This window comes from Mytilus trossulus, chromosome 6, assembly GCF_036588685.1.
Source record: "Mytilus trossulus isolate FHL-02 chromosome 6, PNRI_Mtr1.1.1.hap1, whole genome shotgun sequence".
Classification (NCBI taxonomy): domain Eukaryota; kingdom Metazoa; phylum Mollusca; class Bivalvia; order Mytilida; family Mytilidae; genus Mytilus; species Mytilus trossulus.
Window position 1 is genome coordinate 85,849,320 of NC_086378.1, and position 23,223 is coordinate 85,872,542.

Here is a 23,223-nt window from a genome sequence, read left to right on the forward strand (position 1 = left end):
GTAAAGATTGAATTACAAATCATTAAGTAAAACATCTAATGTCGGGCACAAAATATAAGTAAAAACCCGGTGATAAAGAAAATTTTAATGATTAATATTAACTTTTGAAATTGCGTTGTTATAATAAGACTTATAAAGCTAGTCTCAATAAATATTAATGTAGTATATTACAATGTTAAGATGACAAATAATATCTTATATATATTTACGATGTGGCATATATCCAAGGTCATTAGCTATTCATTTAATATACAAATTCACTTATCTACATCTTTAAGGACATTTACACTTCAGTACACTAATACGGTTATTGACATCATCCACTAGCATGGTACTTATAAGAAGTACTAGTTGATATTCCACTTATGTTGTATATGTGTATTGTAATTTACACAGATCTAACTCGTCTAAGATTAAGGCGATTGTTGGAATTACCATGTATCAAATCGAAATACATTCCATTAAAACTCACGTGAAAATTAAATCTGTACACCATATTACAATAATTTTCAACTCTGCAAGTTTATAATTGAACAAATACAACTTTGAGAATCTATCCAATAACTTAATACATAAAAAACAAACTGTCACTTGCCCATCTCACATTCATTCACATTTCCTGATTCGTTCATGCTCAGTAAAAAATGTTTGGTTTTCTTAATACAAAACTATATTTCAGATCTCATAAAAAATAGCACTATAATATGTCACTATAGTACAAATTCTGAGAATCCACAGGCAACGAGTTCTCCTTCCCCATCTGTTAACCAAGTCTTCGAGAAATAGGTGCCCTAAAAAAGAATTACAAAATAACAGAGGTTAACATTTATTTTTATCTTACCTCCTATAAATTTCTAGGAATATCATTGGTTAAAAGTGACCACATGGAGACCGTGTAAATTTAATATTGGGTTAGTAGGCGTGGTTTAGTTTAATTCACGGTTTATAGTAGTGATGTTTTTTTTTATTCATTGTAAAATATAACACGGTGAAACAGAACAAAAAACGAGTTAAAGTATGCAAATGAAATACTATGAGGTTACCATAGATAAATTTGACATTGGTTTTACATTTTGTCATGCCGGTGATTTCATAGATTAACATACGGAAAGTGTTTTGCTCATTATTGCAGGCCAAACAGTGCCATCCTCATCATTTGGTCGATGGTGGATACTAGAAGTTGTCACATTTTTAATCATCCCTTACTTTTTAAAAAGGATTGTTTGGCAATCCTGTCCGTTTTATTTTATTGTGTTATGTTTTGAAAGGTTAAATTGTGTTAAGTAAATCCATTTTTGTGTCAAATTTTTGTGCAACTTAAAAAAAATAAAAACAACACGTAATTTGCTTTTCAGTATTTTTGATAGTTATCAATATGCCGTATGCGGTAAAATATACATAAAATATCAACCAGAGTATAATATACGTATAACCTTTCTATTGTATTACCTTTGGTAGATATTTGGGCACCTTCCTATCTGTGATCCATGCGTGATATCCCGGTTTGTATGGACAGAAAACTTGTCTGTCTTCCTCCTCCTCGTTCTCGTCAATGCTACAGAAGTCCCATTTATTATCATATAGGTCTTTACCATTATACTTCACTGATATACCTAACTCTCCTCCATTATATTCCTCCTCTGTAAAACAAACAGATATTATGGTACGTTAGCATTTATTTTTTTTTGTGTAGAGGAAAAAGGGAGAGAATTTCATGAACTACAACATTTGCGTATGAGATACTGTCTCGTTAATGCATGCAGCACGTAGAATGTTTCTAACTATTTTGGGAAGCGTTAATCGCGACTGCCGAGAGGGTAGGAAATTACCTATACGAAGGTTACAACTTAGATAGATTTGTTCTTGTTTCCTGTCTATTTGGTCATATAGATTCTAAAGTGTCTACGTTTTTACACGTCATCCCTGACTTTGAAATGTTTTGTATTTGGTGTTCGTTATGGAAAGCGCTCCAGACGCACGGAATTTATGAAGTGTTATTTTCACCGGTGTTATTTTCGTCATCTATACTTATTTTACTGTAAAGTGAATAATGTGACATTTGTCTCAATTTGACGAATATTTTTTTGTTAAATCCCTTAGTCATGTCCTAATTTAAGCTGGTTAACTCATATACTATCAAACATTTTCAACATCAAGATAATCCCATTTTATCATTGTTCTTATAAGTTTGGTTTATACATAAAATGTAAATTGAGTTTTAACATAGATTATATCGATAACGAAACAGATTTAATACCGATGAAAAAAACAACATTGGAACGTTCTACCTAGTAATATTATAGGTTATTTTAAAATCACTGTTGCAGGCTTTGAAAACCTTCAATCATTTGCAATCGATTTGAAAATAGCATCTTCAAGAGGACAATGTCACATAAACCTGGGTTTCTATATGTTTTAAGTCATTAACCAAAACCACTCTGATTTTTGTTTATCCCCAATGCTTTTCAACTATGCATTTCATTTTTATTTTTTTCTATTTTTTTTTAATTCGAGCGTTACTTACTTATCTGTTGCATAAGAAACCCGCGTCTGACGCACACAATTTAAAGTATAGTATCTATGATGACTTTATTTTGAGGACAATGTCAAATATACTCGTTGTATTCAAACACGCAATTATCATTGCTCATGTATACAAAAAAAGGTTGAAAGTAAAATGAATATTTTTCATGGATTCCGTCTTATTGCATGAATGGCCTACTCAAACAGCATTGAAATACCGGTAATATTTGAACCATTGTTTTGACGTAAATAATACTGTGTGGTTAGAATGTGCTTTCAGTGTTTTGCACTGTTTTGTTGTAATCTGTGTGGTCACACATGTACATGTACTATCATTGTGCTTGCACTGTTTTATTGTATTCTGTGTGGTTAAACGTGAACTATCATTGTGTTTGCACTGTTTTATTGTATTCTGTGTGGTTAAACGTGAACTATCATTGTGCTTGCACTATTTTATTGTATTCTGTCTGGTTAAACGTGAACTATCATTGTGCTTGCACTATTTTATTGTATTCTGTGTGGTTAAACGTGAACTATCATTGTGCTTGCACTATTTTATTTTATTTTGTCTGGTTAAACGTGTACTATCATTGTGCTTGCACTGTTTTATTGCATTCTGTGTGGTTAAACGTGAACTATCATTGTGCTTGCACTATTTTATTGTATTCTGTCTGGTTAAACGTGTACTGTCATTGTGCTTGCACTGTTTTATTGTATTATGTGTGGTTAAACGTGAACTATCATTGTGCTTGCACTGTTTTATTTTATTTTGTCTGGTTAAACGTGTACTATCATTGTGCTTGCACTGTTTTATTGCATTCTGTGTGGTTAAACGTGAACTATCATTGTGCTTGCACTATTTTATTGTATTCTGTCTGGTTAAACGTGTACTGTCATTGTGCTTGCACTGTTTTATTGTATTCTGTGTGGTTAAACGTGTACTATCATTGTGCTTGCACTGTTTTATTGTATTCTGTCTGGTTAAACGTGAACTATCATTGTGCTTGCACTGTTTTATTGTATTCTGTCTGGTTAAACGTGTACTGTCATTGTGCTTGCACTGTTTTATTGTATTCTGTCTGGTTAAACGTGAACTATCATTGTGCTTGCACTGTTTTATTGTATTCTGTCTGGTTCAACATGTACTATTATTGTGCTTGCACTGTTTTATTGTATTCTGTCTGGTTAAACGTGAACTATCATTGTGCTTTCACTGTTTTATTGTATTCTGTCTGGTTAAACGTGTACTATCATTGTGCTTGCACTGTTTTATTGTATTCTGTCTGGTTAAACGTGAACTATCATTGTGCTTTCACTGTTTTGTTGTATTCTGTCTGGTTAAACGTGAACTATCATTGTGCTTTCACTGTTTTATTGTATTCTGTCTGGTTAAACGTGTACTATCATTGTGCTTTCACTGTTTTGTTGTATTCTGTCTGGTTCAACATGTACTATCATTGTGCTTGCACTGTTTTATTGTATTCTGTCTGGTTAAACGTGAACTATCATTGTGCTTGCACTGTTTTATTGTATTCTGTGTGGTTAAACGTGTACTATCATTGTGCTTGCACTGTTTTATTGTATTCTGTCTGGTTAAACGTGTACTATCATTGTGCTTGCACTGTTTTATTGCATTCTGTCTGGTTAAACGTGTACTATCATTGTGCTTGCACTGTTTTTGTGTGTTCTGTCTGGTTAAACGTGTACTATCATTGTGCTTGCACTGTTTTATTGTATTCTGTCTGGTTAAACGTGTACTATCATTGTGCTTGCACTGTTTTATTGTATTCTGTCTGGTTAAACGTGTACTATCATTGTGCTTGCACTGTTTTTGTGTGTTCTGTCTGGTTAAACGTGAACTATCATTGTGCTTGCACTGTTTTTGTGTGTTCTGTCTGGTTAAACGTGTACTTTCAGTGTGCTCGCACTGTTTTATGAGTACTACATATATCAGTGTGTTTGCACTGTTTATTTGTACTTAGTATGGTTATACATGCACTATCAGTGTGGTTGCACTGTTCTGTTTTTTTCTGTGGGTATGTACTATCAGTGTGTTTGCACTATTTTGTTGAATTATGTGTGATAATAGACATATCCTCAGTTTGTTTGCCCTATTATGTTGTATTCTGTGTGATTAAAAATGTACTTTCGGTTTGTTTGCGCTGTTTTGTTGTATTCTTTGTTGTTATAAATGTATTATTAGTGTTTTTGTACTGTTATGTTGTATTTTGTGGTTATACGTGACATGCATTTTCAGTGTTTCTTTGTCTGATTTGTTTGTCATCTGCGAGGTTCGGTGGTTTTTTTTGCACTGTTATCTGTATTCTACGTGGCTAACATATACACATAACGTATTTTTCACAGTTTTCTGGTAACCTTTGCGGCTGTGCGTGTAATATAAATGTATTATGATGTTCAAACTGTGTGTGGTATCCATGTGGATGTACATGTAGATAATTACTCAATGTAATTTTATTTGATAACGACACATTACGTAAATAGTTTATAACCTCACCAAAAGTTACATTCACAAAAGTTCGAGATTTGATTCCTCCTGATTGTTTATCTGGCAATAGAATAACTTTACCAATAGTATCTTTGTCGCCATCTGTAATCAAACAAAATTATGACTGAGAAAAAAATTCGTTATATTTCATGATTTAAAGAGAGTCATCCATACACATTTTTAAACACTTTATTGTTAACTTGATGTTTAATTGTTGCTTTTTTTTTAAATAATCAAGAATGCTATGATAATAGCATGCAAATTTACTGATCTGATGAAGAAAAACTACATTCTTGTGCAAACTTTACGCGACATTGTCTTGGATCGCCTACGAAGTTTTCATATTATGAATATTTTTTGCTGATTTTCGCAAAATCAAAAAAATAACTATAACACAAAGTTGGTCGACGCACTGGGTCTCACACCCTTAGAGAACCATGCGATTATCTATTTATTATAAAGCTTTTTTCTAAAAGGTAACTACAGTCGCCTTGGCTTAATGCACAAATATTCTTTCCTCCAACATCTTTTTTCTGTACCATAGAAGTCCTTATAAAAAGAACTGTTAAACTTATTATTTTCCATACTCACCACAAGAATCCCACAAGGTTCCTATAGCAACGTAATTATTGTCTTTTATGAACTTTCTCCATGCTATTTCTGAATCAGTTAATTCATCTACATCCTCGTTTGCCTTTCTTCCAGCAGATTTTTTAAGATTCGTTTTTAAAATTTCCTCTGGTGGTCCATGATTGAAAAAGATCATATAAAGACTGAACACAGAACACATCAATATCAGCAAAATAATTAGCGGAATTTTACGGCAGTTCATTTTTATTCCAAATATGCGCATTCCTTTAAAATAACACCAGCAGGATCAATTTGACGGCACCAATTAAAAGTTTCAAGCAATAAAAATCCGTCGTTGCAAAAGTTAATAATGACAGTCCCACTAGTTATGATACTATTAATTGCACTGATAAGTTTTTAACAACACAATTACATGTAGAGTTTGACCCCTTATTTTATCACATGATAAACTGATGTATACATGTACTAATGAGTGACATAATAATGACTTTTCCATGAACTACTTTCTTCATTTGGAGTTTTCCGGTTTTAGCGTCAATGTATCATCTTTCAAGAGTCGTATCAAAACTAAGTGCAACACAACTATCCGAAATTGTCAAGATCTCTTAAAAAGATTGTGACTGTATGAAAACTAATAAAGAAAAGCATTTTTGACACCTAGCTTCCATACGTTTGACGAGATATTTTTATCTACCTTTTGCTGAAAAACTTATCTGTTCTGTTGCCATAGTTATGCGTTAAGATTACAATAAGCTTTAAGATAAGTTATTGAATGACTCTCAAGATTAATATCGCATATTTGGGATTAAAATGAACTGCCTTAAAGTTCCCTGATTATTTTGCTGATATTGATGTGTTCTGTGTTCTGTTTTCATGAAGATTCGATAATGTTATTAATATGTATATTAAAAACTTTTATAATCGCAGAGTATATAAACATTAAATGTTGATGCCGAAGACATCGGGATGTACATGAACGATCGCTATGTCTCGCTTCATAGACTAAACTAGAACACACCCGTGATATCACGGGTCCGTGACTGAATTAAAGTATATAACTATGCGCAAGCCTTATTTTAGTATTAGTATTGTCATCTGATAAAGTCATGCCGGTTATAAGATACACAGTTTTCTCTGATTTCAAGTCTTTCTGTTTGAACCCGTCGAACTGGACCTTATCAATTATTGGTAATATTAATTATTTGGAAAACAAAAGGTCCTGAAATGGAGTATTTTTAATCAACAGCATTGTCCTATATAAGTTATAAATAAAGTTGATTTTTTTGATTCGCTGTTTTACGTCATGCCCACTAACAAATTGAAAACTGTACCTATACGCCTTATTTTTAGTCCAGATTTTTAATATTCGTATTGTTATCTTAGAAAGTCTTACTGATTAAACTACTACAATAGGTAACAATTTGACAATTTAGTAGTGTCAACCCTATGATTATGACCCGTGTATATAGCATATTAATCCTGAATACACCGTTTGGTGGTGCGCCTGTCAGATGCGGAACGTACAGATAAGGTAATAGGTAACAGGTGAATATACTGTTGGTATCGATATCGGACTCGACCCGGAACTTCTTAATTATTGACAATATTAATTACGTGGAAAACAAAAGGGCCTGGAGTGGTGTAATTTTTAATCTACACCTTTGTACTATATTAGTTAAATATAAAGTTGAAATCTGTGATTCGTCGTTTTTACGTGATGACGGCTGACAAATTGGACCTCGTAATTTTAGTAATATAGATATCAGACTCGACAAACATCTATAATATATAGAACTACCTTAAACATATTAACGTTAAAACGTAACTTCTTTGGTCTTGACCTCAGTGCAAAACTAAATCAAAGACATTCAATTATGGTTAATATAAAGGTCAAGGTCACTTAAAGGTTAGTGTTGACCTCAACATTTTGTTCTTCTATGATTTGAACTGGCTCAGATCTCTACCTCAAAAGACGGACAAACTATTTAAAAATACCCTATCTTACAATGTAGATAATTTTTTTCCAAACTTAATTCATCGAAATAGACCCCCAAAAATGGGTACAGGGCCAAAGAATCTCGTAAGAGAACAATGAAATGACAGGTTTTACAGTCACATATTTTTGAAAGGGTACTATAATAGTTTATAGGTATTTATTTCCATTCATTTTCCTGTCACATTTGAAACAAATTTGATAAAACTTATAGTAAGTAATCTGGTACAAGCTCTGCTGTCAGTTAGTGACACAAGTCAAGACGTCTTGAGAAAAGTTTTCAATTAATGAGGTTTAATTAATATTAAAAATGATGTGCAGGTGCCCTATCTACATAAACAACTTTAAGAGTGTTAAAAATACTATAAAACATTATTATGTAACAGGAAATTTGATAAAACTTTACTAAATAAGTCTGGGCTATATTAATACATGGATATGTCAACCTTAAGCCACAAAGAGAAGTTTGTCTTTTCAGACAGTTAATTCTTATCAATAATAGATAGCTTAGCGAGAAGACAAGGTGATTATATATTAAAAATAATCCTTTTTTTCTGATATCAAAAATGTGTACAGAAAGCTATTAATTAAACTGAAAAATACAATGTCAGCAACAAATGAGAAATATAATGAATTGTTTCCATGGATTCTGATCAATCCATGACGGTGTTTACTGGTATAATTGGGACTTGGTACTGCTTGTGATAGATCAATGATATTTTGTATGAATTTGCAGTTCTATCAGTACCTATCAGTTTAACGAGTGTCGACTATATTAACATGTGTTAAAGAATTTGTATCTTTACCATAGGACAACTGAAACTAAAGTTTTTGACATTGACCTATAACTTAGGAAGTTTTATATACATTATGACACAACCTCTGGTGTTGGTTAATACATATTAAGTATAAACTTTGAAATAATAACGGTTCTCAAGATATAGAGCGGACACGATATTTACCCGATGATAGGACATGGGGTTGTCAACTGAAACCGAACGGTTTTTGGCCTTGAACTTTGACCTATGAAGTTGTACAAACATTATGATACACCTTCTGGTGTTGGTTAATATCCATGTCAAGTATAAAGTATAAAACTATAACGGACTTGTGCATGGACGGACAGACTGAACACAATCATGGTTGTTGTCCATCAGGTTGTATTTTCCTGAATTTTGTACAGACATTTCTCTGTGTCAACAGTTTTTTTATCATGTGATTTCTATTATTATGAGAAACAGGATACACACTATATTTGGTATATGGGCTCATTACAAGGTGTGCAATATCTGTCAGACATGGTTCAGCTGACCTCCACCTCATGTCATGGACCAGTAATCAAGGTTAAAATACTAAGCATTAGGTCAACTATATTTGGTATGTGGAATGATAGCAAGACTTACATGTCAGTCTGGCATGTTTCATTTGACCTTGACCTCATTTATCTAGTTCAATGGTCAATGTTAAAAGCTTTCACAGTTTATCAATAAGTAATAGGTCAACAATCTTTTGTGTATGTAGTGGTTGTGATTTGTACATGTCTGTCTGGCTTTGTTTATCTGACCTTGACCTCATTGTTATTGATCATTGATAATTATTAGTAAGAAGATTTGGTATGAGTGCCAATGAGACAACTCTCCATCCAAGTTACAATGAGTAAAAAGTAAACAATTATAGCATAAAGTACAGTTTAAGTGATGCTCAGCTTTAAGACTTCAATGCATAAAATTTACATCAACTATGATCAGTAAAAAAACAGGCTAAACATTTTAGTATGTGCACTCTTTTTTTTATCAAATTATAGGCTTTTTCATTGCTGTATGTTGCAGAAGGTGCTATTATTTTGAGTGCTTTGATACAGTTCTTTTAGTTTCATTACTGCCCTCTGGTGCCAATACTGTTGTAGTCAATAGACAAGACCATAGACAAAACACATGTAATTAGAAAAAAACTTCAACTTTAGACTGCACATTGATGGATGGTTTCAGGAAAAAAACAAATATTATTGATGAAAAAAAACAGGAAATTATTGTGACAAGATACGGTTACCAATTCTCTAAATAAATGCAGTCCCAATAATTGAATTACCTTAAATATCATTCAATTGGTCTTGACCACAGGCACTTGTCTCAGATCCCCCCCTCCCCCATTATACCCTAATATATAAAGGTATATAGGATTTTTTTCCCTGAGACAAGTGCCTGTGGTCTTGATTTGAAAATTACAAAACAAGAATGTGCATATAGTGCAGGTATGCCCCACTCTCACTATCATATGTTTGTTCAGTGGACTGGTAAACTGGGGTCAAAATTGTAATTGGCAATAAAATTAGAAAGATCATATCATGGGTAACATGTGTTCTAAGTTTCAAGTTGATCGAACTTCAACTTCATCAAAATCAACCTTGACCAAAAACTTTAACTAGAAGTGACCAAAAACTTTAATCTGAAGGGGGACAGTATAATTTTCTATGTTTAGTGGACTGTAAAATGGGGTCAATACTCTAATTTGGCATTAAAATTATAAAGATGATAACATGTGTAATAAGTTTCAAGTTGATTGGACTTCAACTTCATCAAAAGCTACCTTGAACAAAAACTTAAACCAAAATATTTAACCTGAAGGGAGAGAGAGGGTCGAACAGACTAACAAACAGACAAACGAAGGGATGAAAAAATTAACAAACAAATGGATGCTTCATTGTGTAATCATACGTTTTTTGATTGAGTTAAGTCTGCCAATTGATATTTTATCGTGTGTTTTTCTATGTTGTGATGTTATGCTATTGTTTCAGAAAAAGGGAGAAGGTTTGGATCCATTAAAACGTTTAATCCCCCTGCAAATGTTTGCACCTGTCCTAAGTCAGGAATCTGATGTACAGTAGTTGTCGTTTGTTTATGTAATAAATACGTGTTATCGTTTTGTTTATATAGATTAGACCCTTGGTTTTCCCGTTTGAATGGTTTTACACTAGTAATTTTGGGGCCCTTTATAGCTTGTTGTTCGGTGTGAGCCAAGGCTCCGTGTTGAAGGCCGTACTTTAACCTATAATGGTTTACTTTTTAAATTGTTACTTGGATGGAGAGTTGTCTCATTGGCACTCACACCACATCTTCCTATATCTATTTACAAACCAGATGCTCCGCAGGGCATAGCTTTATACGACCGCAGAGGTTGAACCCTGAACAGTTGGGGCAAGTATGGACACAACATTCGAGCTGGATTCAGCTCTAAATTTGGATTGTGATTAAATAGTTGACACGGCATAGGTTTCTGACACAGAATGAATGTGTTCTAATGAACTTAAAATTTTTGTTTTCTCTAGAGCAATTCACTATGCTGTTGAATATTAATCCTTTCAAAAAAATGTTTGAAGAAATTTTCTTTTTATTTATGAAATTTCAAATGAGAAAAATTGAACCCAATTTTTTAATCACATCCCCCTTTCCCTTATTCCAAAACTAATCTCAATTGAAATATTCTAATGGAGTTTGCAACAATAACTACTCATTTAAATACATCATAAAATATTAAGATGTAAAAAAACTGCTTGTTATCACTGAATGGTAAAGATTATTTTAATTTATCAGTTGTTAGTAAAAAGTGAATATACATTGTATATTGTATATAAAAAAGATTTAAGTTGATTCTGGACAAAGAAGGATAACTCCAATTAAAAAAAATTCTTGCTATTGCACAATATAAGATATTTCTTGCTTACTATTCTGGACAAAGAAAGATAACTCTAATTAAAAAAAAATTTGCTATTTCACAATATTGTGCAATTAGATATTTCTTGCCATTGCGCAATACTGTGCAATTGAAAAGACTTGCTATTGCACAATACTTAATATAATAATTTTAGATCCTGATTTGGACCAACTTGAAAACTGGGCCCATAATCAAAAATCTAAGTACATGTTTAGATTCAGCATATCAAAGAGGCCCAAGAATTAAATTTTTGTTAAAATCAAACTTAGTTTAATATTGGACCCTTTGGACTTTAATGTAGACCAATTTGAAAACAGGACCAAAAATGAAGAATCTACATACACAGTTAGATTTGGCATATCAAAGAACCCCATTTATTCAATTTTTGATGAAATCAAACAAAGTTTAATTTTGGACCCTGATTTGGACCAACTTGAAAACTGGGCCAATAATCAAGAATCTAAGTACATTTTTAGATTCAACATATCAAAGAACCCAACCGATTCATTTTTTGTCAAAATCAAACTAAGTTTAATTTTGGACCTTAATGTTGACCAATTTGAAAACGGGACCAAAAAATTAAGAATCTACATACACAGTTAGATTCGGCATATCAAAGAACCCCAATTATTCAATTTTGATGAAATCAAACAAAGTTTAATTTTGGAATCTTTGGGCCGCTTATTCCTAAACTGTTGGGACCAAAACTCCCAAAAACAATACCAACCTTCCTTTTATGGTCATAAACCTTGTGTTTAAATTTCATAGATTTCTATTTACTTATACTAACGTTATGGTGCGAAAACCAAGAAAATGCTTATTTGGGTCCCTTTTTGGCCCCTAATTCCTAAACTGTATGAACCTAAACTCCCATAATCAATACCAACCTTCCTTTTATGGTCATAAACCTTGTGTTAAAATTTCATAGATTTCTATTTACTTTTACTAAAGTTAGAGTGCAAAAACTAAAAGTATTCGGATGACGACGACGACGCCAACGTGATAGCAATATACGACGAAATTTTTTTCAAAATTTGCAGTCGTATAAAAATCATAATGCTCCTAAGTGGGGCATAAAAATAATTGAGATGAATGAAACAGAAAGTGCAGTGAGGAAGATTTTGTTAAAAAGTTCACGAAATTATGTCAACCAGATCAGCAGATATAAAAGAAAAACAAAAAGATAATGGATAGGCAAATGAACAGACAGACATCCCATCACTATGAACTACCAAATTCAATAAGGGAGAGTATAAAAATAAAATAGCAAGGGAAGATCAACAAAAAGAATTGAAAAAATATTAAGTCACTTGTGTGTTTCATTTTTCTTTTGATGTGAAGTTTCAACTACATTTAAAGTTGAGTAAGAAGAATAAATTTATGGGTTTTTGAAATTAAATAGAAGCTATCTAAAAACATAACAAATAACAAATTTCAATGAATAAATAGTATTTTTTATTAGATTAAGTTGTAGCAAATAAATATAAGAGTCCTTTAAGAAAGTAAAATATTTCAGATCCTCCCAGCTTAGAAGTTCCATACACTCGGTCTACAAATGATATCGGAACCTATAAAATACAAAACAACAGTTATTACATAAGTCACATTGTACCTAAAAATTGCATCTGATGTTATGTAAATCATAGTAGCATAAACTGCTGAATCTGCTTTAACTTGGATTTATTTGATCAGGTTAATGTCAACAACAATTGTAATATTGTGTCAATTAACAACGAGAAAGATATCATTTTGTGCTATTTTAAATTTGCCAAATACACCTTAAACATTCTACACCTCTTTATTTTATTGGCATTTTGAGACAACAATCAGAATAAGACCATAAACAATAGCCAGGTGCCTATATCACCATTAAGCTCTCAAATATTATAAGTCTAAAATAAATTTCAACAACTTTAAAGTTTATATTCTTCATTCCCAAAATAAATTGTTCTGACAATTAAATCAAGAATATGTTCTACACACCAATGTAATAAAACAAATATCATAATCAGATGTCAAATATCAAATCAAATACTAAATGATGGTGATATCTCTGCCTTGATAAAGGATAGCAGTCAAGTCATTTATAATCTTTTTAAATTTGTATGACAGTCTTTTACAGCAACCTTATTTGAAAATGTATAGAGAACAAGAGGCTCTTAAGAACCTGAGTTGTCCACCTTGATTTTTTGGCATTTATCTTTTGTTAAACAGTATAAGTGTCCAATTTCATCGTAGTTTTTTGTTTAGTTTAATGTATATACTGGTATTTTGAAATGTTAACAGGTATGCATATCATTAATCAATTCAAGAGTACAAAAAACAGTAAAAATCATAGCATTCAACTTAAGTTTGGTTCAAAGGAGAGTTTTTAAAAGTTTGAAAACATGATAAACAAATTGTGTAAAATTGTCTTTCAAGGGCAACAACTCCTTCAGGGGTCATTTGACAGTTTTGGTTATACAAACTTATTTGTAGATCTTACTTTGCTGATTTTTTTGTTGTTTACAGTTTATCTTTAGTCATTAATAATATTCCAAGATGATAACCAAAAACTGCAAAATTTCCACAAAATTACAAATCTAATGGGTTGTTAGATTCATCTAAAAATTCCAGGGTTGATAGAATAAGACCTTATGAACACTCTAACTCCAGTCAAATTTGCTCTAACTGCTTTGGTTTTTGAGATATAAGCCAAAAACTGCATTTTACCCCTATGTTCTATTTTTAGCCATGGCGTCAATGTTTTTAACTAAACAGAAAAAAAACCAACTTTATTCTAGATACCATAAGGATCATTCAGCTTAAGTTTGGTTGGAATTGGTTCTATAGTTTCAGAGAAGAAGATATTTGAAATAGTTTACACCAGACGGACGACAACAGATGACAAGTGATGGCTAAAGCTCACTGTTCCTTTGGATTGGTGAGCTAACAACAAATACAACCTTTTCACAAAGAAAAGTGGTGGATCCTGAAATTTTCATAAGTGGGGCACACTGAATGCTTTACAGGGGGCCTGCTCCAGTCATGCTTCAGTGATTCCCTAAATAATCAACTTAATTTTAACCCCCCCCCCCCCCCCTCCCATCCCGTCTCTCTAAATCCTTCTTAAAACAAAGCATACAAACATGCTACATAAAAAAAAAACAATTCACAACTTCCTCCAAATATGTCATAAAGTTAATAAATAGATGCATTAAATCAGAATTCCTGAATATAATCTATATGACAATTGTTATCTATTATTTGTACACTACTCCCCTATCTGATATTGTACACATTTATACCTATCTGTTACTTGATAACTGTTGACACATACTGATAACCTATAATGTTCAGGATTCTGACAGCGTAAATTATGTGACCTTGAGCTTAGGTGACCCTTGTCCATTTGTAGAACATGTTACAATAGTTTTACTTTTTAATCACCTTTTATAACATAAATGAGTTCAATACTAATCTAAATGGTACAGTATGAAAATAAGACATCTTAACAACACTTAAATATGTCCTAGATTACTTTGTGCTATTCTTATATTTTATCTTTCTTATATTGTATCCAATCCTTGCACGACTCAGAACAGAGCAGGAAAATGTGTTCAAATGACACCAAACTCTTAATGCACTAATAGTTTCCTTGTTCAGCACACCTTGAAGTTCCCTGTATCTTTACATATATTTCCCAGTTCTATCTTCCCTGTAACTGTACAGTATCATATGCCCATAAAGAAATTCAATTTACAATAATGAATAAATAAAAGCATACCTCTCCTATACTGCAACCAAATTGAGTAGCTCTGACAATCATCTCCATTTGGAAGACATATCCTTTAGACACACAGGCATTAATTAATTTCTCTAATATTTCTTTTTTATAAAGCCTGCAATTTTTTTTTTAATAAAAACCAATTAGAATTTCATTCATCCATTTCTTTCTGCTACTTACGCAACTTAACTGTACAGAAAAGCATTATAACTTCTGTTACAATTAATTAAATCTATTTTCAACAGGGCAGTAAATGAGAAAAGGTGCAATTTTAGTCATAATTGAATGAATTATTGTGCTAATTGAGAGTTGTTTTAAATTCAGTCAGTTAGACTTAACTCCTTGAGATATGTAACATATTAAGTTAATCTAATACTTCCCAAGGCAAACACTGAGCTGTTTAGGAAATTGTTTGCTTATACTGGATCATTCCTATGGAATGGGCTGACATACAAAATATGTGATGTATAAAGTATTTTATTTAATGTATATTCATAAATTATTGAGAGCTTTTATCAATGCAATTTTGACAGTACCAACCAAAATTTGTTATTCATCATTGCTAATTCAGGAAAGACTGCATACAAATATATTTATCTGATATCAGAATGTGACTTTTTGTCATTGAGTAGCTTGCCCTGCCACATTATTCACATTCACAAAAAAAAGTCTTGCATTAATATCTGAATTCATAGTGAAGAAAATATACAAAAAAAAACGCACACATTCGAAAGCTTTGATAAGCTTTATTATTTTTTTTAGAAAGTATAAATTTGAAATATAATTTTTATAAATTTTATCACATACACCTCTTGAACTGTTTTATCTTTACATGTGACACATTGAACTATATATTGCTAACTGTTAACATTTATTTCATAATTATTAGTCAGCAGAACATAAATAATACACAGTCAGAATGATAAGCTGTTAATAAATACTACTATTACTAGTTGGAATTCCAACGAGTACTTGATTGGCACTCGGTAGTACTGAGGTTTGAATACTAAAATGATACCCAACTTATCAGTTTTCTATTAGAATGTTATTTAATGATTAAACAAAAAATATTATGGAGAGCAGCAGTATTAAAAATTAAACAATACAAATACTATTGTTTGAGTAACAATTTTTCTATAGATATCAATTAATAACTTGATTGTATTATTGACAATTTACATAATTAGTATATGTAGTAAATGAACCATTGATTATGGTATATAATTCCTTGGAATATCATCTAATCCTTAGTAGGTAATAATGTTGAAGGTTTTACATTTATAAGACAACAACCCAAATTACATAAAATGGGTGTAATTTGTGTTTCCATTTTGTAAATGGAGCAAGTACTTGAGTTAACATCCCTAATAAATACATAAATTTGACAGTCAGTCATATAAAAACTTATATTTCTCATGAAAATAAATCTGTATTAGACTATTAGTAACACTTTTGCCATCATACAACTATAGGTGTTTTCCAGATATTGTCCATGCAGTTCCATTCAATCTCATTAAGAACACATACAAAAAGAAATAGTTTCCTTTCATTTTCTTATTCATTTACATAAAAATTTAATGCAATAGTCAGTATAAGATAAACAGCAATGCCAAGAGTGCATGATTCACTCTTATCATATTGGGGATATACCTCTTTCTTGTGGTAGTTTTATTATTTGCGACTAAGATTGACCATAGCACCCTTAACTCACAGAAATTGTGGCAAGAATAAAAAATTATTTCTAAGGCATTAAGTTATAAGAAAATAAAATTATTTTTGTATTGGCATAAAAACATAACTTATTTGTCAACATCACATACATAAGAAATCAGATGGAATTATATTAAGTTACTTCCAAAAAAGCTAAATATTTTAAATTTGCTGTATTTTCAAGAAATGCAGATGAATGAGTTGTTAAGATTGTTTATTGATATATTTGACCTAAAATAAAATATATAATGACTCAACAACAATAAAAATAGGTATAGTCAGTAACAAGGAAATTACCTGAAGCTACCTGTGACATCTGAGGCACCTGGTCTAAGTAATACTTGTGTAATATAATTAGCTGTTCGACTGAAACAAAAACAAAAACGGGTTTGTTCATTATTTTGTATATTAAGATTAAGACAGCAATTCAATAACACAAAAAAAAATCTAAAGATCAACATAATGTTTTCAATAATAGACAAGTGTTTTAACTTTATAATAAGCTCCAAATCACTATTTATTTAGTCAAAATATGAATAAATGTAATAGAGTTCCAAAGAAATACCCTCAACACTAAATTCTGATAAGGAAAAATTGCACTATGTAAAAACAAAACCTCATATATATTTACACCTATTTTATTTCAATAGATATTAATCTTGGAATATTTACCATTTGTACAGATTTAGTTTAAGACGTGATAAACAATCGGAGAAAAGCATCACCTTTTTCATAAATAAATCTTTATTATCGCTATTTCATGCATTTTTTCTTTGATCTTTTTTTGTGATAATTTTTCATATCATGCTACTAGCTTGAAGTGGAAAATTATCGCTAGAAACTAAGCAGGCATGTGGTGTTGCTAACGAAATTGCCATGAAATTGACAACGATAAACAGATTATCATTGGTCATCTCAACTGGATTGCCTTTCTCGCTTTCGCCGTCCCGTCTCAAGCGAGAAAATCGATCTTGTTGCGATAATCAAGGATAATCTATAATTTTTACAATAGAATACTCAATAACTTCAGACCATCTTGATATGACTATTACCTGACTACTTTCCTTTTAATATCCCATCCATAAACTCCCCCATCTCCACTATATCTGGTCCCTGATACTACATCATAATCTCCTTCTTTTTGTTTTCTAAAAGATAAACATAATTAATGTTGATAGTGTAACAAATACAAAACTGCAGAAATAACTCTTCATTTCAGGGGAGATAATTAAACTGGAAGCAAAAAGCAACAAAATTTACTCCATTTTGTGAAATAGCATATTGTGAATCATTGTTGCAAGGGAAATGATAAGGAAACTGACCAAATATTGGGTAATTACTATACCATGGTGTAAACCTACACAATGTCTTTAGAGGGACTAATTTACAAAATTTTAATGTTTATAAATTTTTACCTCAAATGGTTTTATCCATTCAAAAAGATAATCAACATTTCAATTTTATTTTGAGAACCAATTTACAATACATTCTTTATCATTTTGTTAAATCACTATACAGAAAATAAATCCCTGAACTACAAAGTTCCATACAAGAGCACTGTAACAACAATACTCATATGTTTTCATCAACCTTATAAATATAAGACAATGCTACTGTATAGTATTTATACTGTAGGCTTATTGGAAAAGTGTTATTTTTGTAGATACAATGTACTTACTTTATAAATTCTGGTATAAACTTTGGCTGAAAAACAAAAGACTGATACCATTGACATAAAATCCTAGGTACAATTTGACATCTGATATTCAAAGATATTTGTGCTTACTGTCATTTAACTGTTGTATCATCTTCTTTAATCCAATATCTTTTAAATAATTTAAATGCTCCTTATGTGTCTCTATTAGTGTCTAGAAACTGTAGTCGTCAATTTGGAACTTATATGCTTGATGAGAGTTTTACTTATTACTATTATAGAAATACAATTCACTTACTTGAATTTGCATCAATATATTCCCATATTTGTTTAAAACGTGTATATGTTTCATAAAACACATAAAATTTTTGTACCTCCCAAATGTTTGCAAAAATTTATAGATAAGGGGAGGCAACTCATGTACCTTAGTGTCAAAATAAATTGTATTTTGTTTCATAGCAGAATTACCAGAAAAGAAACCATTCTATCTTGTCATTTACTAATATTTCCTTGAGTTGTTTATACACAAGTCATTTCTTATTTAAACTTACATGATGGGACAGATCAGCATCCATTATAACAATAAAATTCCCTGTTGCATGTTTCATTCCATGTATGTAGGCAGTCCCTGAAATTTACAAATATTGACTATATGCAGTTTTAGAATGAAACATGTGAATTTGGCAAGAATCTATGTAGCATAATACCATGTGCTTACAAAGAGCATTAACTCTCACAGTTCAATGAAAATTATTGAGTGTCACTATTGTTAGTACAGACAACTTAATTTTCATGAAACCTGTTTTCTGAGATTGAAGGACCTACATATAGGATTTACATTGTAATTCAGAATTCCAGTTGGCCACTATTGGTCATGGTTTATTATGAACCTGAATTTGGAGTTTCATTGTTTATTTCATTTCAGCTTATACTTGTTTTCTGATGTACTTACTGTGAGGTCTCATACTTAAATGTATTCATGAAGTTTGATATTTTAAGAATTTGCTTAAAAAATGTATATCAATGAAACATGTCAGTCAAAGTCTGAATGATTATATTTATAACTCAGTGCATGGACATGATGGAACATCTAACTATACTGATGCTTGATAAAACTGTGGTAATCAATAAGTTCTAAATAATTAAAAGGCACTTGTTCTATATTTACCTAATCCTAATTTTTTCTCTCTTGGTCTTAATACCTGTAAACAATGATTAAAATCATTAGCAAGTCTACAGGTTCTGGAATATTGACATGGCTGCATAAGTAAACAAGACTTAACAAGTGGAAATTGTATAAAGTCAATGTATTTCCATAAAATGTATTTCACAAAAATTTGCATTCAATTTTAAATTATGAAGGCTAAACAGGTTTTCTTGTAGGAAAAGTATATCTTCTTTAAATTATGATTGAAATTTAAAAATCTAATTGTGAAGTTATCCATATAAACAATCATATTGATGGTTTTTCAAAAGTTCTTGAAATTTTGCATTTATCTAAAATGAAGTTATGGAAGTGGCTGATTTATTTCCCTTTACTCATAATTTCAGTTAGAATAATATGGTTAATAAATGTTTATAAAAAAGAAGTCTAGATCTCCATATGGATAAACCTGGTTAAAATACATGTGCAACTTACAATTTTGTCTTTGCCATATATTTTCTCTATTGTTTTGACACCTCTAGTGATATCTTACAATTCTATCTTTTCCAAATTTTCTCTGAAGTTGTTTGGCCACTTCTAATGATAACTTACAATTTTGTCTTTGCCATATATTTTCTCTAGTTGTTTTGCCACCTCTAATGTTCCATCAGGGCTGCCATCATCAATTACAATGATTTCAAATTCATATTTACTGCAATAAAAGAAATATGGATGTGCTACTTTTCGAAGTTGGATAGTAGCATATATAAACATTCTAGATAAAAAAAAGATGGGAGAGGTGTGGCAGTGCAGTTAAGAATGGGTTAACCACATAACAGTCTGCATGATCTGTGTAAGTACTAAAGGAGTAGGTTCAGTAAGACCTCTTTTTGGCCCCAAAATATAGCAGTTTTACAAAATTGTTAAAATGTAAACTTTTAGTTATCTATTGGATGGTAGAATGGTTCTGCTACATAAATATGGGCTGTTTTTGACAATACAATGCACATATATTGGGTACTAGCACGATTAATTCATGCTAAATTACTGAAATCTTCATAATTCCAGCATTTTAGTTAAATTTTAGACGATTTCCATGTAAAACAAAAGTGGCCGCATTCGTGTTCATCCAAAATATTGAAATGGATGTTGTATTTGATGATAATACATAACATATATAAAGATTAAGGATGAACACGGATGCGGCCACTTTCATTTTTGACAAAAACCATCTGAAAAGTGACATTTTTTCGCATATTTGGTAGATTTTTCATATTTGAGCTTGTATCGGATCATTTTATTGACTAAATAAGTTAAAATCTTTCACATAAATTAATTGAATCAAATGAAATAGACACTTAAGTGTTTAAAAAGTGGTCAAAATATTTCGTCAGATGAAACTGAAATTTGAGGCAAAATTTGGCTACCTGTATCTCTTATTTCATGTTGTTCGTCTTTTACATTGTATGTCAGTTAACTTTTGTGCAAGTTGGTATTTTCTGTTTATACTATACAATAGTTTTGGTGCTTCAAACTATCCTTGTATTAATCAAAAGCATCATTATCATTTGAACAGGTATTGTAATGGTACATGTACAAACTATTCAACTGATGATTTTTATTTTTAAGATTTGTCATGTTTGTAAAGCAGCTACATTTGTTGCTTCTTATCTATAATTCAGAAATTCATTTTTTTATATATACAGATATAGGAAGTTTGGTATGATTGCCAATGAGACAACTCTCTATTTAATATTTATCACAATTTGTAAAAGTATACCCTTAATTACAGATGTTTGTAAAGAACACTTATATATTGGATAAATAGCAGTCTACCAGTCATTATAAAAATCAGCACAAAGTATATTAATGGTTGTTTTTTTATTAAGAACATCTGTATATTACTTGTATTTCTTTTAATATGCAACCTAATTCTTGTTTGTGTTCTTTTGTTTAATTGTTCATGAACATTAATACTGACATTTATAGTCTTTTTCTTCTTTGCTGTGAATACCACTGTCACTCTAATATAATTATAATCAATTTAACTATTGTCAATTTATTGTCTTAATTTTGTATGCCATAACCATTTAACATGTTTATAGTATTTAATGTGTTTGTGCTAATAAACATGATAAATATTGTCTTTTGTTTTTATGAGGTTCAGAAAGTCTGATAAGTGCAGTAAATTTTACTGCATCGTTAAGTGCATACATGTATTTGTAATATTGTTGAAGGCTAAAATGAATATTCAAATTATTGATTGTTGGTTGCATATGTCATTGTATGTATTGTATATGTATAATGTAGTTAACATCCAGTGGCAAATATTTCATTAATCAAATGAAAATTAATGTGCTCAGTGATATTGTTGGCTTTTTCAAAACTACCTCTACCCTTTTCTATTGGGGAAAATATGTGTCATTTTCATCGAATTGGGAAATTTAAAATAAACCATGAATTTGACTAAAACTTCAATTTACAGACCCATTTTCAAGAGTCAAACCCTGCTTTGAAATAAGACCCCATTTTGTTAGTGATTAAACATAAATAGGCCCTCAAATGTGAACATATAGTCATTTCAGGCAAGAAAATTGTTTAAATGAGTGTTTTTTCAGTTTGGATTCATGCACAATTACTACGGAGACTGCACTGTTTGGGGAAAAAGTTGTCTTTTTGGGAATAATTTTAAGCCATTTTTTTTCCAAATCATGATTCTTCTCCAGGGGAAAAAGCCTTTGTTCTCCACTAATTTAAGGCAAACAATATCACTGTGTGCTTTATAGGTATATATATAACTAATCTATTATAAATTTCACTTCTAACTATGATCTGCCAAAATGACTTGAAGACTGTATTTTCTGATGCAATAATGTTATGGTTGTAGATTAGTCCTATAATATAAGACTCTGGAGGTTCATATCATTTACATTCAACGTTCTTTATCGGATATTTTTTTTTTACTATCAATGTTGGGGTTGAACCGCCAGAGACTGGGAGAGTCTTAGTCCAAATAATTATGACGTCTGGCAAGGCTATTTTAATTTTTTTCTGGGACGCCGGAGTCTTATATTATAGGACTAGGTTGTAGATCATAAAAAACTTATGAGAAATTCTTTCAATAAATTTTAATAAATCCATTTTTGGCAATAATCTTCTCATCATTATTTTTTTTTGTCTACCAAAAATATAAATGCTTGACATCTACAAAGGAAACATGCAAACTCACTGTCCCATAGGCATAGAAAATATCTATAATTTATAAAAATGTATTTTTTTTCTACAACAATTTATGTAAAAATTGACTTATTCATTTCATGACATCATTATTTGTTACCTCTCTGTAAAATATTTCACAATAAGCCACACTATTAGAGGTAGATTGTCCTTTTCGTTGTAAGTTGGAAGGAGAACAGAATATTTGTTTTTCTTCTCAGCCATGTTGGCACTTTTTAGGGACAGGCTATTTCTCAAGAACAGTATATTTACTGTTAGGGAGATATATTCGAACCAAGATATACTAAAGTTAAAATTTTGTTTAAAATATAATAAAATAGAATTACACATGCAAATTATCAAGAATTCAAAGGTTACAACATTGAAAAAATATTTGTTTTAGTGATAA

General features: G+C 31.0%; 2 protein-coding genes across 3 annotated transcripts; both read right to left on the minus strand.

The window, feature by feature from the left end:
* Positions 1 to 69: 69 nt before the first annotated feature.
* On the minus strand, positions 70 to 6,303 carry LOC134722077 (putative phosphatidylglycerol/phosphatidylinositol transfer protein DDB_G0282107). 2 transcript variants are annotated; one of them, XM_063585546.1, is made up of 4 exons: positions 5,621 to 6,303; positions 5,034 to 5,131; positions 1,450 to 1,635; positions 70 to 791 (listed from the first exon to the last, which is right to left on the minus strand). In XM_063585546.1, exons 1-4 carry the CDS (start codon positions 5,880 to 5,882, stop codon positions 711 to 713), a joined length of 627 nt encoding a protein of 208 aa, XP_063441616.1. In that variant the 5' UTR covers positions 5,883 to 6,303; the 3' UTR covers positions 70 to 710. The 2 variants fall into 2 exon arrangements, with proteins under 2 accessions (XP_063441616.1, XP_063441615.1); XM_063585545.1 differs by having other exon boundaries at positions 1,450 to 1,640; positions 5,039 to 5,131; positions 5,621 to 6,299.
* A 6,453-nt stretch (positions 6,304 to 12,756) lies between these two features.
* On the minus strand, positions 12,757 to 23,200 carry LOC134722081 (dolichol-phosphate mannosyltransferase subunit 1-like). The gene is made up of 9 exons (XM_063585550.1): positions 22,936 to 23,200; positions 20,211 to 20,310; positions 19,623 to 19,656; positions 19,006 to 19,082; positions 18,479 to 18,504; positions 17,853 to 17,948; positions 17,098 to 17,166; positions 15,091 to 15,205; positions 12,757 to 12,892 (listed from the first exon to the last, which is right to left on the minus strand). The coding sequence occupies exons 1-9, from the start codon at positions 23,163 to 23,165 to the stop codon at positions 12,788 to 12,790; spliced, it is 852 nt and encodes a 283-aa protein (XP_063441620.1). The 5' UTR covers positions 23,166 to 23,200; the 3' UTR covers positions 12,757 to 12,787.
* Positions 23,201 to 23,223: the final 23 nt, after the last annotated feature.

Excerpts from the sequence above, each read along its gene's own strand:
- LOC134722081 (XM_063585550.1), bottom strand. The coding sequence starts at position 23,165 with ATGTGTAATTCTATTTTATTATATTTTAAACAAAATTTTAACTTTAGT. Across the intron at positions 19,657-20,210 it reads TATATGGCAAAGACAAAATT|GTATTAAGACCAAGAGAGAA; the intron begins GTAAGTTATCAT and ends CATTGTTTACAG. Across the intron at positions 19,083-19,622 it reads AGAGAAAAAATTAGGATTAG|GGACTGCCTACATACATGGA; the intron begins GTAAATATAGAA and ends TGTAAATTTCAG.
- LOC134722077 (XM_063585546.1), bottom strand. The coding sequence starts at position 5,882 with ATGCGCATATTTGGAATAAAAATGAACTGCCGTAAAATTCCGCTAATT. Across the intron at positions 5,132-5,620 it reads AACCTTGTGGGATTCTTGTG|ATGGCGACAAAGATACTATT; the intron begins GTGAGTATGGAA and ends GTTTGATTACAG. Across the intron at positions 1,636-5,033 it reads TGAATGTAACTTTTGGTGAG|GAATATAATGGAGGAGAGTT; the intron begins GTTATAAACTAT and ends TTTACAGAGGAG.